At 38.0% G+C, this 18,937-nt stretch overlaps 2 protein-coding genes across 4 annotated transcripts in view; both read right to left on the bottom strand.

The window, feature by feature from the left end:
* Window positions 1–18,937, bottom strand: part of ZNF684 (zinc finger protein 684) — a 32,465-nt gene that overhangs the window by 13,382 nt on the left and 146 nt on the right. The window contains exons 2-3 of one of the 2 annotated variants that reach the window (XR_004324950.1): window positions 18,033–18,357; window positions 679–716 (exon numbers count right to left, since the gene is read on the bottom strand). Coding sequence is in view for 1 of the 2 variants with exons in the window: in XM_032493934.1 (XP_032349825.1) it covers window positions 679–693 (15 nt within the window). In the remaining variant the exon portion in view is untranslated. Of the gene's footprint in view, window positions 1–678; window positions 717–18,032; window positions 18,358–18,937 lie in introns of those variants that run through there. The other variant, XM_032493934.1, reaches the window with a different exon arrangement.
* Window positions 11,681–18,172, bottom strand: EXO5 (exonuclease 5). 2 transcript variants are annotated; one of them, XM_032493936.1, is made up of 2 exons: window positions 18,033–18,172; window positions 11,681–14,871 (listed from the first exon to the last, which is right to left on the bottom strand). In XM_032493936.1, the coding sequence occupies exon 2, from the start codon at window positions 14,843–14,845 to the stop codon at window positions 13,733–13,735; it is 1,113 nt and encodes a 370-aa protein (XP_032349827.1). In that variant the 5' UTR covers window positions 14,846–14,871; window positions 18,033–18,172; the 3' UTR covers window positions 11,681–13,732. The 2 variants fall into 2 exon arrangements, with proteins under 2 accessions (XP_032349827.1, XP_032349826.1); XM_032493935.1 differs by having other exon boundaries at window positions 11,681–14,852; window positions 18,033–18,171.

Here is an 18,937-nt window from a genome sequence, read left to right as displayed (position 1 = left end):
ACTGAATAAATGGAGAACTCATTATTGAAAAGTTACAAATTCTCTCCAAGTTAATCTAAAAGTGTAGTGCAATCACAATAAAAATACTCTTATGAACCTTGGCAAGCTGATTGTGAAATTCACATGGAAGAGAAAATGCTCAAGAATTCCTGAAGACTCTGGAAAAGGTACAAGGTTTACTTATGGATCCAAATGAACATTAAAAAGGCTATGTACCTGGGTTTACAAATTGAGTTCATGTAGCACTTCTTGGCACTAGGTTCCCTGCTTATTCTAGGAAACAGTCTAAGAAAGTCACAGAAAATCTGATGTTATATTTGTCACAGGATTGTCACCATCAACAGTGTTTCTAACATTATCCCTATGAAATCCCAATGTAAGATATTTTCTTTGGAGAATTGTGCCAGGAAAAAATTTTTACTTATCTGAGGAATTGTTTTGAATTATCCTCACGGAAAAAGCCAATACTTTAACTGGTTGGCTATCCATTTCCTATGATCCCCAGGAAGATTGGTTATACATATGCAGCTCCAACTATGTACAGAGCCTATAACCTGGATATCAACTTACCAATTTTCTGAATTTCCTTTTGGATCGAATCTACATTTCCCCTGACTACACAGTTCCTTTTTATACGGATTTTTAAGAGATTTAAATAACAGAAAGTGGGTGCCTTACCTTGAAGTTGATCATTTCTGCAGCACTTGCACAGAGATCTATGAAAGCAGAAATGAGGAAGAGAATAAAGACATGAAATACCAGGACTGCAATATAGAACCATGCTCTATGAGAACAGAAGCACACACGCTGCAGCCTCAGAAAATGCCACCCAGTGGGAGAATGACATGCCTAGCAAGTCAGAAAATTCCTATTTTATAAGCAACGATCTCTACTTGTGTTATGAATACATGGAGTTTGATATGTTATACATTTCTGTCCTACAGACCTAAAAGCAAGTAGTTAACATTTAAACCAGTGCCTTTTTTTCTCAGAAATTTATCCTAAGTAAATAATAATGAGTTAAAAGGATAACTAAAAGCCTGATCTCTGAAGCTCACTATCTTTGGAAGCCATTCCTTCCTGTGATTCTTGGTCTCTGTTCTATAGCTGGAGTAAGAGATCTCAAATTAGGTCTCTTGAGAAGGCTGGATGGAGGGACTTGGGGAAATTTTTTTTTAAGCAGGAGTTTTCAGTTTAGACTCTAGATCTGTTTCTTTCTCTCTGGGAACTCACCAACTGCTATGAGCCCAGTTTGGGCTTTTTGAAATTCCAACCAGCACTTCTAGGGCCCTAGAAAGGCTAAAATGTGCAAGAGGGACCCCGAGCTTTATTTACAGTCTTCATTGGAAAATCTTCAGACTCACCAAGAGATAATTGGAGAAAAAAAAAGAAGACAAGCTGAAATTTACTCAGCATACATTACTGGAATAGTTCAAAAGGAAAGTAAGTCCAACACTTTGTTCTGCAGGGTTTTTGTTTTTTTTCATCTTGCAGAAAGAATGGAATGTGGAGAAAACTCATCTGGATCTGAATCTCAGATCTTCCACTATACTAAACCGTGTGAGTCTAGGAAAGTTAACGTCCCCTCTCTCAGCTTTAGTTAATTCATATGTAAAAGGGAGATAACATTTATTTCAGAAGATTGTTATGAGAGCATCCTAAGAAGAGTGCACCAAACTTTCTCTAGAAATATTTTCTTCCTAGATCCCTTAAAATGGTTTAATATTTCCTTTTGCAAGCTCTGGTACAGCAAACGGTGCTCCTGAAATCAGGAAAGGTGCAGTCTGATGCAGACTTCTACACAGTGATCTTTACTTATGAGGGCAGGAAAGCAGAGCTGCTCTACCCCCACCTGGGATCTAGGAACCCACCCAGTGGCAGTGAGACCCTTCTCTTGCTTTCTCTGAATTACTCCAAAATTGGACAGGACCCACACACCCAAAATGAAGTTACCGCACGTGAGAGTTTTAAAGTTTTATCTTCGGTTGAGCAAGCTAATAAACCCGTCCCTTTTCCCCCCTGCCCTTCCCGTATGTCCCCCGAGTTCTGCAGAGTCATACCTGCCAGCCTCGCACCATCACGCTCCCAGCTCCGGCTCTAAGCTGTTTATCAGGTTACAGAGCTCTCCTACATCTGGGAGAAACCCACTCTCACTTCATGAGACGCTGGTTGGAAAATTACGGAATACCGACTACCGCCCCACTGCGCGTGTGCGGAAGTAACTACCCGCCCGGAGTTCCCAGGCTCCCCTGCGGAGCAGGCTATTCATCTGACACTACATTTCCCACAAGGCCTGTGGAGTTGGTTTCCGGTAGGTGTCGGAGGCTTTCTGCTTTTTTGAGGAGATATTCCTGGGTTGGTGTCTCTGGCTATGCTTAGAGAGACGCGCTCATTTATAAAAGGGAAATGTGTCTATCATTAAATGATAGACACCAGAATTTTTAAGTACTGGAAAATCTAAATCAGCAGGATGCTAAGGGAATAAGATACCCTTATTCAGTTCAGTTTCTTCTAGCAATACACCAGCTTCGGTTGGGACATGAAGAGGACCCAGTAAAGAAGACTGAGAGAATAATCTGTGCGGCAGATTAAAAAGCAGTGTTTTTGTGATACTGTGATTTAGACTAAGAAATATACTTTTGGCCTTCATCCCCAATTCTGGCTCAGCATTCCTAAAACTTTTGGAATTTCCTAAGTGATGAGAGCAATAATGGTGTCTTTTGTTACATTAATTAGGTGATTTTTGGACTGCACTTAAGGATGGGGCCTGGTTGCCAAGAAAACCAACCACGTGATTAGAAAGTTGGAACTTTCAGTCCCACACCTTCTAACCTTTGGGAGGGGAGAGAAGGGTGGTTGAATCAACTACCAATGATTTAATCAATCACGGCTATGTAATGAGGCCTCCATACAACCCCAAAAAGATAGAGTTCAGATAGCTTCTGGGCTGGTGAATGTATGGAGGTGTGGGGAGAGTGATGTGCCAAGAGACAGCATGAAACTGCCATGCTTTCCCCAGATCTTGCCTTATGCGTTTCTTCTGCCTGGCTGTTCCCGAGTTATATCCTTTAATAACAAACTGGTAGTAGAGTAAGTAAAATGTTTCTGAGTTTTGTGAGCCACTTGGGTAAATTAATAAAACCTGAGGAGGGGGCTGTTGGAACCTCCAACCTATAGCTAGTAGGTCAGACGCACAAGTAGATAACTTGGACATGTAATTGGCATCTGAAGGAGGGGCAGCGGGGCAGTCTTCAAGGACTGAACCCTTAAACTCTAAGACCTGACATTATTGCCAGGTAGATAGTGTCAGAATTGTGTTGAATTGTAGGACAACATCTGGTGTCTGAAAATTACTTGTGGTGGGGAAAACCCTGCACATTGGAATTGGTGTGAATAAAATCTTAGTTTTGTCAATGATTATACCTCCAGGACCTGGCACATAATAGATGCTAAATAAAGACGAGTGAATGTGAAAATGTCTATAGTTTCATTTCCATAAATGCATCACGCAAGCTGTCTGGCTAGGGTCTTAAATCCATAGATCAATTTGAGGGAAACTGACATCCTAACAATACTGAGTTTTCCAGTCCATGAGCATGATACATCTCATCATTTAATTCAGGTATACTTTAATTTCTCAGCAATATTTTCTAGTTTTCAGTGTACAACTCATTTATTTTTGGTCAGATTTATCCCTAAATATTTCATATTTTTGATATTATTAAGTTGTAGTTTTGAATTTCCATTTCCAATTGTTTGTTGTGACGATGTAGAAATACATTAAGTATAATGTTAACTGTAGGTTTCCTGTAGATGCTCTTCATGAGACTGAGGAAGTTCCCTTTTAGTTTTAGTTTTCTGAAGGATGGGTGGTGAATTTTCTCAAAAAATTTTCTGTATCTATTATCATGTTTTTTTCATTTTTGGTATATTAATGTGGTGAATTACATTGATACTTTTAATTTTAAACCAATCTTACAATTCTGGCATAAACCTCACTTGGTCATGGTGTGTTGTCCTTTATATATATTGTTGGATTCTATTTGCTAAAACTTTATTCAAAATCTTTGCATCTATGTTCACAGGGTACACTGCACTGGTCTATAGTTTTCTTTTCATGTAATATCTGGTCTGGGTATCAGAGTAATGCTGGTATCATTGAATGAGTAGGGACGTTTCCCTCCTCTTCCATTTTCTGAAAGTTTGTGTAGACTTTATTTGTATTTCTTCTTCAAATACAGAGAGAGGGAAAGATTGAGATTGAGAGAGAGAGAGATGGATGTTTGGAATTGGTTCAAGCATTTATGGAGGCTAAGAAGTTCTCCAAGCTGCTGTGTGCAAGCTGGAGAACCAGGAAAGCCAGTGTGTGTAATTCAGTCTTGGTCTGAATGCCTGTGAATCAACAGAGCCAAATGATGGTGTTATGCCTAGTCTGAAGCCAAAGGCCTGAGAACAGGAGTAGAGTGCATGCACTAGTGTGAGTCTTGGAGTACCGGGTGCTCCAATGACTGAGGGCAGAAGATGGATGCCCCAGAACAAGGAGAGAGCAAGAAATTGCCCTTTCTTGACATTTTTTGTTCTTCTGGCCCTGAACAGACTGGATAATAACTGTCCACTGGTAAGGGCAGATCTTCTTTATTTAGTCAACACCCTGATTCAAATGCTAATCTCTTCTGGAAACACTCTCACAGACATACCAAGAAATAATGTTTTTTCCAGCTATCTGAGCATCCTTTAGCCTACTCAAGTTGACACATAAAATAAACCATCACAACTTCCTCCTCTAGTGTACCTCCAGCACCCTCTACTGACAAGCTTTCTTTGGAGTAATGTTAACATGGTATATCTTTTTCCATTCTTTGAGTTTTAACCTATTACTATCTTTATATTTAAAATGAGTTTCTTTTAGGAAGCTTATATTCGTCTTTTTCCTACAATCTGACAATCACTTCCTTTTAATAAGTTCTTCAGAACATTTACATTTAATATGATTGGTATGACCAGTTTAAACCTACCATCTTACTAAGTGTTTTCTATTTCTCCCATTTGTAATTTATTCCTTTTTTCCCAATCTTCCTTTGGATTAAACATTTTTAATGATTTTTAATGACTTTATTTTAATCTTCTGTGTTGGCTTATTAGCTATATATCTTTATTTTGTCTCTGTAATTGGTTGCTTTAGCGTCTACAGTATATGTTCTTAACACAGACTACTTTTCAAGTTATATTATACCACTTCACTTACCAGAATATAAGAACCCTATAACATATAATGTTACATGTCAATTATATCTCAATTTTTAAAATGGCATTAAAAAAAGAACTTTACAACAGTAAACTTTCATTTTTCCCTTCTTGCTTTTTATGCTTTTGTCATACTTCTAAATACATTATAAATCCCACAAAACACTCTATTATCATTACTTTATTAAATGGGCAAGTTACCTTTTAAAGAGATTTAAATAATTTTAAAGTGTTTGTATTTACTCACATAGTTACCACTTCCTACGGTCATCTTTCCTTTGTATATATCCAGATTTCATTCTGGTATCATTTTCCTTCTGCTTGAAGGACTTCGTATAACATTATTTCTATATAGGCCTGCTTGTGATGAATTCAACTTCTGTATGTCAGTAAGTCTTTATTTCACTTTCACCTCTGAAGAATATTTTCACAGCATAAAGAATTCTAGGTTGATAGTTTTAATTTAAGGACTTTAATAAAGATAATGCTCCACTGCTTTCTGTGGCTTCTATCATTTCCAACAAACAGTCTGCTGTCATCTTTATTTTTCTTTCCCTCTCTCTTTATTTCCCTCTTTATTATTACTATTATTTTTTTGTTACTTGTAAGATTTTTTTCATTATCACTGGCTTTAAACAATTTGATTATTATGTGTTTTAGTTTAATTTTCTCCATGTTTCTTGGAGAAGTCATTGAGCTTCTTGGATCTGTGGGTTTACAGTTTTCATTTGATTTGGAAAATTTTTCATCATTATTTCTTCAAATACTTTTCCTGTCCTCTGTCCCTTCCCTTCCTTTGTGGACAACAATTACATATGTATTAGACCATCACTTAAAGTTTTCCCATTGCTAATTGATGTTTTTTCATTTTCAGTACTTTTTTTTTCTGTTTCATTTTGGCTAAATCTGCAACCACTAATCTTTTCTTCTACAGTATCAAATCTGTCATTAATCCCATCCAGCTTATTTTTCATCTCAGACATTGTACTTTTCATCTTTAGAAGTTCAACTTGGACATTTAAAAAGTATCTTAAATAAATTATTATCAAGGTCTATTAAAACAGTGGATCCATGTAATTAATTAATGACTACTCTAGACCTCTGAGAATTATGAGTTCCAGTTTCAAAGGCTAATATGTCTAAAATTAAATGGAAGAGAAGTTAAGAAGTCCAGAAGACACTTGATCTTGATCACTGGATGTAACATTTTTAAGATTTAGAAAGCTAAGTGACAGATGAAACAATTATGTCTCTGAGTAGGAGTCTAGAGCGTATGTTAGGAGAGAATGTATATTATTATGTTCATAATGCAGCAAATGAACCATGAGATTAAAAGATAAAGCTCTATTCATTTTTATATGAATATAAATCTAAAAAAAGAAATATATCCATAGCCACTGAGTGACTTGCAAGTAAACATTCCTAAACAGTTTTTCCATGAATACCAATTTTATATATTTCACTCTACTCAAGGTACTAATAAGATTACTTTCCTAGATATCATATTTTTTAGTTCGAAGCTGTAAAAGTTGTTAAAATGTTCTCCCCAAATTGCACATGTAAGAGTTTCTCTGTATTTCAATGCATAAAAACAGTAGAATAATGGTTACCTGGGGCTGGGGCTGGGGCTGGAGGGGTGGGTTGAAATTGGGCAGCTATAGAAAGGTATAAAATTACAAACAGTAAATAAGTAAGTTCTGGAGATCTGATGCACAACATAGTGATTATAGTCAACAATACTGTATTATAAATTTTAAAGTTGCTAAAAGACTAGATCTTAACTGTTCTCAACACAAAAAAATGATAATTATGTAATGTGATAAAGATGTTATTAGCTAAGAGGGGAGGGTATAGCTCAAGTGGTAGAGCACATGCTTAGCATGAATATGGTCCTAGGTTCAATCCCCAGTACCTCCTCTAAGAAATACATAAACCTAATTACCTCCTCTACACACAAAAAATAAAATTAAATTAAAAAAATTTTTACAGATGTTAGCTAAAGCTACTGTAGTAATCATACTGCAATATATAAATGCACCCCCCAAAAACGTGTTTCTCTGGCTCTATTGTTTCTCTTTTTAATTTATACCATTGAAAAAGCCCTTATCATACTGGTTAACAAAGTAAATAACTCTCTGAATGAAAGCCTTACCTTCATTTTTATAGACTCACTCTCTGTGCAACGAATATGAATTGTGTTACAACTGAAGACTTTACCGTATGTATCACATTAAACAGTTTCTCCCTTTTGTGAATTCTCCTTATAGTAAAGACCTATGTTCTGTTTGAATCCCCACCACATTCATCACATTTAATGGTCTCTGTGTGGACTTTCTGATGAGCTCAATACTCAGGTGAAGCATCTACTACACTTGTTATGCTTATAACATTTATTCCTTATGCGGAAAAAGGGAAATCAGAGAACAGTGAGATTTTGTGGCATGAAAAATAAATCACTGAACAAAAACTTCAATGGCTTCTTGAATAGAAGAGAAAACTGGAAAAATGCAGGAATCTTACTTAGTTAACTAGATAACAGGTCAAAGAATTCTTAGAATGTAAAGATAAAAAGTAAAAAGTGAAATATGAGACAAAAGATAATAGATATAGAAGGCAGATCAAGGAAATTTAATGTACATATAACAAGCAGTCCAGAAGGAGGGAAGAGAATAGAGGGATAATACTCAAAGAAATATTTTCTAAGTTGAAGAAGTTGAAGACCAGCACAAACAATTTTCTCAGTATTAAGAGAAAATGACAGAATAAAATAATAAGAGGAAAAATTAGGAGATGCAGAAAACATATATAATAGAAATTATAGAGAAAATAAGAGAAGCAACAACCAAAAAAATAACAGTTGAAAAAATTTAAGGAGTACTTTCTTCCTTACATTTTAATGTACTTTTACTATTCTTTAATGTATTTTTTGGATTTTTTAGATCATGAACATGTGGAACATGTATTATTTTATCAGAAAACTCCACCATAAGGGAAATTACAAGACATGCAATAAACTGGCTTTTAAGAATCATTTAAAAAGATTAAAATCCTCATTAAAAATGGGCAGTGAATATAAGAAATTCATAAAAGTACAAATTATCAATAAATAAAGGACAGATATTCGTCTTCCCAGATTATCTGAATAGTGCAAATTAAAACATTAAGGTTAAAATATCAATTATCTCACACTGGCATCATTTTAAAAAATTATACTACTACTGTTAGGGTGTAGAAGAACATACATTTTTATGTACTTCTTTTTAGAAAATAATTTTGAGTTATTATGTCATATGATGATAACAGTGACAAGTACAAAAAACCCTTGCTTTGGGGGATCCTAGAGACTAAAAGGTATAATATTTTCACAGGGCAATCTGGATCCAGATGTATTTTAAATTGCCTATCTTATACCCCAAAATGTCTAGGCCTTGGAATAAGAGGAGGAAAATTAGAAAAATATTCGCAGTATCAATGTTTATATACAGGCTGCGCACATCTATGTGTCTATATTTATCCCTGTATGTGCCGACTGGGAAGGAATAAGTAAATAATAAATTACATTACACCTATAGAATGAAATACTGTATTATCCAGCTGCTGATATGATACTAATATGAAAATATGTCCATGATAAAACTTGACTCAAACAAGCAAGTTATGGAGGATTTTTTGTGTCTAATCACATACACCCCAATACACACATATTTGTTTTATATATAAAGATATACTGATATGTCCATAAAATGTCTTGAAGAACCTCATCAACTTTCTATCAATAGTTATTTTTGGGATTCAGGATTAATAGGTGTGTATGTGACAGCAACTTTTACTTTCTACTTTATATATTGTTACAGTGTTTGTAGTAGGAAAAGACAGGAAATAAGCTAAGTGTATGTAAATAGAGGCCTGGTTAGATAAACAGTAGTGTATCTTTACAATGGAATCCTTTGAGTTGCTAAAAGGAGGTAAACTATAAATATTAATATAAAACAACTCCAAAATAAATTGATAAGTAAAAGAAAGTGTGTTGAAGTAGGAAGATAATGAGACACAAAAAGCACTAGTAAAACATTGAGACTGGTCTTCATTAAAATTTTGTTCATTAAAAGACACCATGACAATAAAAGGTAAGTCACACACTTGAAAAAGATACTCCCAGTAAAGATACACAATAAATGCTGTGGTTACTGGAGTCATTATGGAAGACGTAGAAGTTAAGTTCAGTGGAACTGGAGAAACTGATGCTAGGATGACGATTCTTAGCTTACTTATGCCCCACATTCACAGATTTTGCTTACGGGGCCTTCATCAGTATTCCTGGGATACTGACCTGGAATTCAAGGCAGCTCATTTTTCACTTCATCCAGACCTCCAGGGCTTGGAGCCTCCCCCTGGTTCCATAACAACAGGACCACTCTGCATTTTCTGCTTCCACATTTGAGGGTCTGACAACTACACAACCTGGTGGACTGTGACACCACTACAGTATTTCTGATCTCAGATCTATCTGAGATAAATCATTCTGCAACACGTTCTCTTTATCAAGTCAGCTCCCCTTCTGCAACACTACTTGGCTTCTACTTACTTTTAAAAGTTACCGACACAACTGAATATTATTCAGTCTCAAAAAGGAAGGAAATTTTGACACATGCTAAAACACAGATGAAAGTTTGAAGACATCATGCTAAGTGAAATAAGCCAGTCACAAAAAGACAAATATTGTATGATTCCACTTATACCTAGAGTAGTCAAATTCATAGACAGAAAGTAGTATAGTGTGACTGCCAGGGGCTGAAGGGAGGGAGGAATGGGGAGTCAGTGCTTAATGGGTAGAGAATCTCAGCTGTGGAAGATAAAAAAGTTCTGAAGATGGATGGCAAACAATGTGAATGTAATGCCACTGAACTGTAAACTTAAAGTGGTTAAAATGGTAAATTTGATGTTACTTATTTTATCTCAATAAAAAACAAATGTTTTAAGATATTGAAAATTGAGAGAGAGAAATTAGGGGCAAGAATTTAATCAATTCTCACTCTCAAACTTAAAACAAGATTTATAAGGTCTTATTCTGTGCCCTGCTTATCTCTCTAGTTTTGTCTTCTCCCACTTCCCTTCATCCTACTACCTAAACTTAATACATTTTTTTGATCTCTGAACGCACCATGTTCTTTATCTGCCAGGCTGTTGCACGTACCAATCTCTGCCTGAAACATTACCCAAACTTTCTTAACTCAGCTAATTCACTTTGTTCAGCAGTCTTCACTCCCACCAGAAAGCTTTCCTGATCTCTAAAAGCCCAGTGCCGATTTCCTAACATCTTGCCCAGATTTCTCTAATATCTTGTACCACCCTATGCGAGCTCTTATCACATGGCTCTGTCATTGCCAGTTTACCTGTCTGTATTCTCTATACAAAGCATGAGGGCCAGAACGCAGTTATCTTGGCTGGATCCTCTCACACCTGCTCTCTTTGTGCCATGAGATGTCCAGAATCACTAGTTAAGACTTCAAGATTTCAAGGCCTTGAGGCTCTGCCTCCTGCAGGCCTCCAATGAGTTTGGAAGTATCAAATCCTAAAAGCTGACCTTGTAAGTCTAATGCTTTTGCCCCAAAATATGCAAGGCAGAGAAAGAATTGTTCAAATTCCATCTAGCACATGACATCAGATTTTTAAAATCATGAGTCTTAACTTAGTCTTAACTGTCAGTTCTGACACATTCTGGTGCCAGGATGGAGTTGTGGAGATCGGTTAAGGACTAGTCATGTTCCATCTTCCTCCTTTCCCCAAGGGTGTACAGTCCTTGGCAAGGCAAAAAGTGCAAGCTCTGTTACCGAAAATCTCAGTGGGGCAGAGATGGCAAGCTGTCACTCAATATCCATTCTCCGGTTTTGGCAGTTCACAGAACCTTGTTTTTGTGTGAACATATGCTTTCTCAGAATAAAAGTGACATATCCCAACCTCCCTTGTAGCTAGTTATGACCAGGTGACCAAGTTTTGGCCAGTGGGATGTAAGCGCTGCAAATTTATGATATGTCCTTAAAATGATGCCCGTTTCCTATTTGAGCTTTATGCTGAATGTGTAATGGGTGATTGGAATTTGGGCAGCTGTTTTGGACTATGAAGTAGGAAAATGCCTGTTGATTTCAGAGAAAACAGAGAGAAGGAACCTGGACTCCTGACATATGGGTCATCATGACCTAGACTAACGGTACCTAGGGTTCCTTTTCATAAGAGAGAAAAAAAAATTCTATTTTAAATACCACTGTCTTGGCAATTTGTATTGTGAACAGTCGAACCTAATCCTAATTAAGGTACTTAACCTATTCTCTGGCCCAGGAAGCAAGTTTTAAAAAACAAGTTAAAAAAAACGAAACAAAACAAAACATAAAACCACAAAACAACCAACCCCCCCCCCACAAATCAAGAAATAGCTTTGTTATGACATCTCTTTTTATTTGCTCACTCACTGAACAAAAATAACGAAGAGGTTCATAATTTGTAGGTCAGACCTCAGACAGAATTCACAAGGGAGAGATGTCTTTATTAGATATGTAGAAACTGCAAACCAGGGAAGTATTTCCACTAATCCTGAGGTGATCCCAACTATAGGTGCCTCAACTATCTTGTGAGAAACCATAAAGTGATAACTGAAAGATGTTCATTTAAAATAAGGATTTGAGAGCTCAGGGAATTACTGAATTATAGAATTCTGACTAAATTCTATTAGTCACTGTCTAAAACCAACTGATTTTCTCTTTTTCCTCTTTTTAAAGATTCTGCTATAACTAAGATGATGCTACAGAACCTTGAGCAAGTTCTTTTCTTGAAGACTATTTGCTTAATACTGCTTGTCCCATAAGGTCTAGTTTACCATGCCCAAATTTGATTCCAAACTTCCTAGGGCTTAGAATAACGTACAGAGCAGGCAGCTTAACACAGCCAGAAAAGCTTCACAGCCTAATAGTTAAGAGCGTAGGCACAGACATATGTCAGCTAAAGTCAATCACTTTCAAACTGTGGGAACTTGGGCAAGTTTTAGAACCCTCCTAAGCCTGAGTTCCCTCATCAGGGATACTAATGGATACATAAATTTAATCATAAAATGTGCTTAGCACAGTGCCTGGGACGTAATACTCACTTAGAAAATGGGAAGAGTTATTATTAGAAGATTCCCACTGTTCATAAAAAAAGAGTACGTGTAGCTCAGAAGGCCTCCAGAGGCCACCTCTAACTCCCATAAATATCCTCGTTTTACCAGTTCATGTATAACATGCAGTCACACTAACAATATCCACCATCTTCTGCTGGCTCTTGACCTTCTAGTTCATACAGAAACCCCACCCCTGCCAACTCTTATCCCTCCAGCTACGTTTGCAAATTCTCTCGTGGTGTCTCCATAATCAAGCCTTCTCCTTCCAGGTGATGCTCATGTCACTCTTTCCTTTGGCCTTGGTGATGTTTCCAGTTAAAGGCTCCACTGAGACTCCTCTAAGATGCTCTGAGGTTCTTCTCCATTACCTTTACACTGTCCTTACACTGTTTTTATTTTGTTGTTTTTCACTTTATAAAGAGATTATCATATCATATGTAACCTTTTGGGACTTATTTTTTCACTTAATATTGTGGTGCTGAGTTTCATCCACATGGTTGCATGTCCTTGTAGCTCATGTGTTTTGGCTGCTGTACCACACCAGCCACTCTTCCAATGACAGGCACTGGGTAGTTTCTCGGTTTAGGCTTTGCTATTGTCAAAGTGCTACCAAGTTCTTGTTCATATTTCCTGCTGTACATGTATAAGAATTTCTCTTAGCATATACTTAGTAGTCTTGCTGGATTGTACAGTGTGTGAATGTCACATGTTACATCATGGATTATGTTTTTCACATTTACTATTTTCATTGTATATGAATTCCTCTTTCTGCTTCACTTTTCCTTATTTCTTTGAGTATACGTATTATGCTTCTTTTAAATTCTTGCTCTGCTCATTCCACTACTTCATAAATATGTTTATGTACGTACTTAAAGGCTTGGAATAGCACACACACAACTATTTGTGGTGGTCCCCTTTGAAGGGTTGAAATTATGAAAAAAAAACATCAGTTCAACCAACCTGGACAGTGTTTCACTTTATTTCATTATATAAAATGTAGACACCTTGATTGAGAAAAAAATAGAGAAAAGACTTACAAGAAACTGAAGACTCTTCTTAGAAAAGCAGTGATTGCTGAAGGATACCTTTGCTCCAGCCATGATGAGCCTCTGTCTTCTTGGCAATCTATGGCGAAGCTCCAGGGACAGTATAATCCCAGATCTCTCCCACTCATCCCTGAGCCTTGGTCATGGATTTGTGAGGTTAGAGGGTGAGGAAATATGAAAAGAACCAAAATAAGAACATTCTCCATGAATGTCAAGCTCAGAGACTGGTTCTGTTTTCTCTGCTGAATATATTGGGAACAGGAAAGATCAAAGTTCCTAAGGGCACACCCGTTCATTTGGCTTTTTTGGCTTGTGGCTCTAGCACAGAGTTGGGCAACCCACTGCCCTTCCTCCACTCACAGATATCTGCATAGCTGCACGTCCGGCATTTCCAAGCCTCCTCCACGTCAACACCTTGAGGCTCTCGGTGGCCCATCCAGTAGGCCATATAGTGTTGCACTTTGCTTCTCACTTCCTTCTCTTCGAAGGCCACGATCTCTGTACCCAGCACAGTAGCAGTCTCTTGGTGGATATACTCAATCTTCAGGCTGTCAATAATGGGGAGGTCAGACAGTGTTAGAGACAAGAAGACCAGCTCCATGAGGTCACCCATGGACTTCACAGAGAAGCCTCCCTGCCGGGCATGCCTCAGCACTGAAGGTCCCAGTGGCTTTTCTGGATGCAGTTTTGTGTGGTGGATTAGGCTTTCAGGGGTCACTTTCCCCTGTACCATGGCATCAAAGATATATTTGTACAAGCTGACTTGAAAACAGTCTTTTTTCTTCTGAGCATCCAGAGGAAGCACAGGGCGCCTGCGTGTCTTGAGCTCAGCCAGTTCCAGTTCCCCCTTGGCTGTATAGTGCAGCTCATCAATCACTCCAACAAGAAGTAAACCCTCCACTTCTCCAAACACTGGAAACTCTCTGACACGCCCTTCTGACTGCAGAGTGGGAATCATTGATAGTATGTTCAGAAACTTAATTGCCCAAGCATCTTCTTTAGTGGTGACGGGGATAGTCACAAGATCATGAACTTCTAGTTCTCTTGCTAGGTGGATACTGGCACCAGTGTCCAAAACAGCTGACTTCTCAGGTGTCAAGAAACCAGGAAGCTCCTTCCCATATGTCATCTGCTGTTCACACCAGTTCTGAGCAGACAGGTCAGTGACATATAAGTATTTCAGACAGAATCGCTCCATAGGTGATGAGACATCCAATCCTCTTTTCCACTTTGGTAAGCTAATGAGTTTGCCATCCTTCCCAGGGAGTTCGGAAGAAGGGCCAGGCTCGCTAGGTGAAGTACTTGCCTCTTGCATATCTTCCAGGTCCAGAAACTCTGAGTCACTCAAGTCTGAGAACCCTGAGGCCTCTGCTGACACTGCCTCTTCTTCCCCAGGCTCTGCCATAGTACAGCTGTGGATTGGGCAAAGGCCTTGCATATCATGTTAAAGAAATGCATTATCCAAATAAAAACATTTTCAAAAGCACTTTCAAATTCTAATAAGGTAAAAAAGATTCATGACCATTATTTATACACAGTCTTTAAAGATGCTTATTTATTTATGACCAATTAGTAACGCTATAGAGTTGTAGTATAGGTACAATTAACAATCGTAAGGCTCACTGCATCATCCTTATATGGACACTTGGCAAGTTTTTTTTTTAATGCAAAATAGTTCTATTCCTGAATTTGGCACTAACATAGTATATGTGACTTTAAGCAAATCATGTTCCTTGTCCTCAGTTCCTTCATTTAAAAGGAGATTTGAGGTTTGCCTTTTTTCCTTCAAAATTCTACTGACTTGGGACATTATTTCATTATTTTAAGTGAATATGGATCATTATAAATGCTGGAGCAATGTTTGCCAGTTTACCATGGGCCACTTCTACAATTTCTTTGATACAAAGTCCTTGACTAGGAAAATAAATCTCAATAACAAACTGTTCCTTGAGAAAAATCAGCTCTACAATGACTGTTTTCAAATGTAGCTCCCTGGAACATAGTATGACAAAACTCAGACTAACTACAGACAAATACAAATAGACCTACTCATACACAAAGCAAGAGCATGAAGTCATGAGAGAGCATATTCACAGCAACATGTGGACATCAGTTGCTTTTTGTATTTGAGATATATTTTAAAAATGGCAAGGAGAAAAGGCTCTTGGTGCGTTTTACTTTATCCTTACTGACTTCATAAATTCCTCCTAACTTTATGGAAATTGATGTTTCCCACTTGTGGAGGTTTTCTCCCTCCACAAGAAATTAGCTTATAGTGGAAAATATCTGTTAATGAATACTCTTAAAATATTACTGTATTTTGCTATAAATAACAGTGAATATTTAGTGCACAGTTATGGTATGCTTAGACACCGAGCCAAGTGCTTCAAATCCAGTATTTCAGTACTCTCCTGTGGGACAAGTACCCTCTCATTTTACAACAATTTCACAAATACAGGAGATTGAAAGAACAGAACAATGAACACCATTGAAATAAACAACTATTGACATGTTGCTTGCTGTATCTGCTTCTTTTCATGTGCTTTTTTAAGTTGAACTATTTTAAAGTAAATTACAGACATCATAACACTTCAAACATAAATGCTTCAGCATGCATTTCCAAAGAAGATTCCTATATTAACTACAATACTATCAGCACATCTCACAAAATTAATAATTCCCTAATAGTCCTGTCCATATTCAAACTTTCCCAACTGCCCTAAAAACAGCTTGGATAGCTTTTCTTTAAACCAAGAAACAAAGACTATATAGTATGTCTGGTTATTTTGTCTCTCAAATATTTTCAGTCTTAAGAAATTAGGCAAATTGTCCTGTGAAGATACTCTTTTTAAGCTTTCTTTCTAACCCCACATACCTAACTCTGTATAGAGAGAAAACAAAACAAAACAAGGTATGACTAGCCCACTAGTATTTGACTCTGGGTGCCAGGAAAATAACTTGACAGAGAATTCAAGCTGATTGAGGGAATTATGAACCAAGTTTCCTCCCTGCTACGCTAATGAGCAATGAATGAGCTGAATACACCAACTTCCATGTAAAACGCTTAAGATCTGATACTTTGAAAATGCTATTAATATTAGTTATCATTGTTCCTAATTTTTACATAGCCTAAATGTCCCTAATGAAAGAAAACACAGATAGCTGGAAGAAAAGTTATTTGCAATGAACAAAAGTAATACAATGCTGAGACTTTTGTGTATATCCTATAAAGTGATTGCTTTATAGGACACGTCAATAGTAATAAAACACAGAAGCTGCACATTTGCACAAGTCTCTTAAACTATAAATATGTCTTCGATGAACACAGTTTCATAATGAGTATGTTATTTGGACTATAAAGTCCCTGAAAGTGGGAAAGAATCTTTACCCTCCACCAAGAAACAAAAGTTAAATAGCAATTAACACATATACTTTGGCTTGTTCCCTCCCCACCCGTCACCTCCGTAGGGGGAGGGCACTAAATCCAAATCAACTGACCTTGAAAATAGTTTACTTCAAGTATCTAGACCTGGGCTATCCAATATAGCAACTTAAATTTAATTAAAATTAAACAAAATTAAAAATTTTTTTTTTTTTCATTTTCTCTTTCTTGCATTAGGTACTTTTCAAGTGCTCAGTAGCTACATGTGGCTAGTGGGTACCACATTATAAGGAACAGAGACAGAACTTTTCCCTGATCACAGATAGTTCTTTGGACAGCACTGGTTTAATTATTTCACGTATATGTATCAACTCCCCAGAGAGAGTAAGCTCCTGAAATGTAGGGACTTCTTACTTGCTTTACACACAACATTCAGAACAGGGTAGCCCTTAATAGGTAAGTGAAATGTTTTGTAGAGATGACACAAAAAGGGGCATTCTCTGTGGAATTATTCATCTAAAGGAAAAAAACAATGCACTGCGGATGGACAATTTAGACCCAGATATGCTGCTTGGACTTTCCTACACAGAAAAAAATCCAGCCAAAGCATAATGCAGTGCATGGTGTCCCAAAATACATTCTGTATCTTTCTGACAAGAGATGATTTTATATGGTACATAGATCAACACCTTTAGATATATGCTAGAATAAATATAAAGCTACTAGAGCATCCATCAAATACATAATTTCTCATACAGTGTTTCTCAGGATAAGTTTGATTTTTTTAAATAAATGTAAGTATAAAATTAAAAATATGAGAAAAATAATACAGGTAGGCCCCAGGTATGGCAAAAATCATCAGGTGGTAAGTGAATGAGACGTTTGTGAAACATCAGCATAGTGTCAAAAGTCTGCCGGTCCTACAGATCTGGGTTCAGAACCTGATCCTAACTAGGTCAGCAGTAGTAGTATGCTACTTGCCTTACGAATACTCTTATGCAAGTTTCCTGTTTTCTGATACATCTTTAAAATTAGAATACTCCTTCCAACCACACTCAGCTACCCAAACTATTGAGTGATAAGACACAGTACACATCCTGGCACTCAACAAATGTGGATCTCCTTCTCCTTCCCAAGGAAGAGATGAGACAGTATATCTATTCCCTCTGACAAATGAGTAAACTTTAGGAGAGAGGAAACTTCTACTCACCTGGACTTGGATGATCTGACTTCTCAAAGGAAAAGGCAGAATGCTGAAATGACGAGGCTGAGGAAGGAGAAAGGAGCTCTGAAAGTCTGCAATCGAAGAATTCAGATTAGCAACTCTGGGCCTTGCTGTGGTGGAACCGGGACTTTTGGTCCTTCCTCACTTGTCCCTCGCATTGTGGCGCTTCCTCCTCTCTGGTCCACACTGCACAGACTGTTGCCCAACCCAGGTCCTAGGTGACGCCTGCCTCTCTCCGAGGGCAAATTCTCCATGACTTCTTCGTTTTGCCCATACCCTGGATGCAGTTACTTGATCCAATCCCTGCTCCCTGCAAGTGAAAGGGTCAAAAATAACGCCTGTCCCCCCAGGAGCTCCAAGGTCAGTTCCCTCTTTCAGCCCCAACCTAGGTCCAGAAGCTCAAGCAGAGATCTCAGATCAGAGGCTTTTCCTCTCTGACGGGCTCCTGCTGTTGAGGAACTGCCACTGCCTTCACCCTCAACATCCTGACTTGTTAAGTGCAGCCCAGACTTGTGGGCCCCGAAAACTACCGCCTTCAGCGGGAGCCTTCCCACCGGCCCCAAACCATTGTCTTCCCGGGAGTTTCAAGCATGCCCGAAAGTTTACTGAGCACTCCCGGCAATATCCTGGAGGAGCGAGCAAGGGGTCGCTGGCCTCGGGAAGGGGTCCTAGCCAACAGCAGGGTCCTTGGAGGGCGCAAGGTCCTAAAGGCACAAGAGCAGACAGACGAGATACACCGCTGCCACGGAGACGTTCCCAGCCGGTAGGCGGACGCGGCAACAGCGGGGACAGATCCCTGGGCTCCAGACCGCAACACCTCCACCAGCCACCCCCATTCGCCGGCCTTCCCCTAACCTCGGATACTCCTCTGAACGCCGCAGCCTCAAAAC

This window comes from Camelus ferus, chromosome 13 (genome assembly GCF_009834535.1).
Source record: "Camelus ferus isolate YT-003-E chromosome 13, BCGSAC_Cfer_1.0, whole genome shotgun sequence".
Classification (NCBI taxonomy): Eukaryota; Metazoa; Chordata; class Mammalia; order Artiodactyla; family Camelidae; genus Camelus; species Camelus ferus.
The sequence above is the reverse complement of the archived record's forward strand: the minus strand, read 5'-3'. Positions and strand labels throughout refer to the sequence as shown.

What these genes read in the sequence shown, in the direction of transcription:
- EXO5 (XM_032493936.1), bottom strand. Translation starts at nt 14,845, where the DNA reads ATGGCAGAGCCTGGGGAAGAAGAGGCAGTGTCAGCAGAGGCCTCAGGG.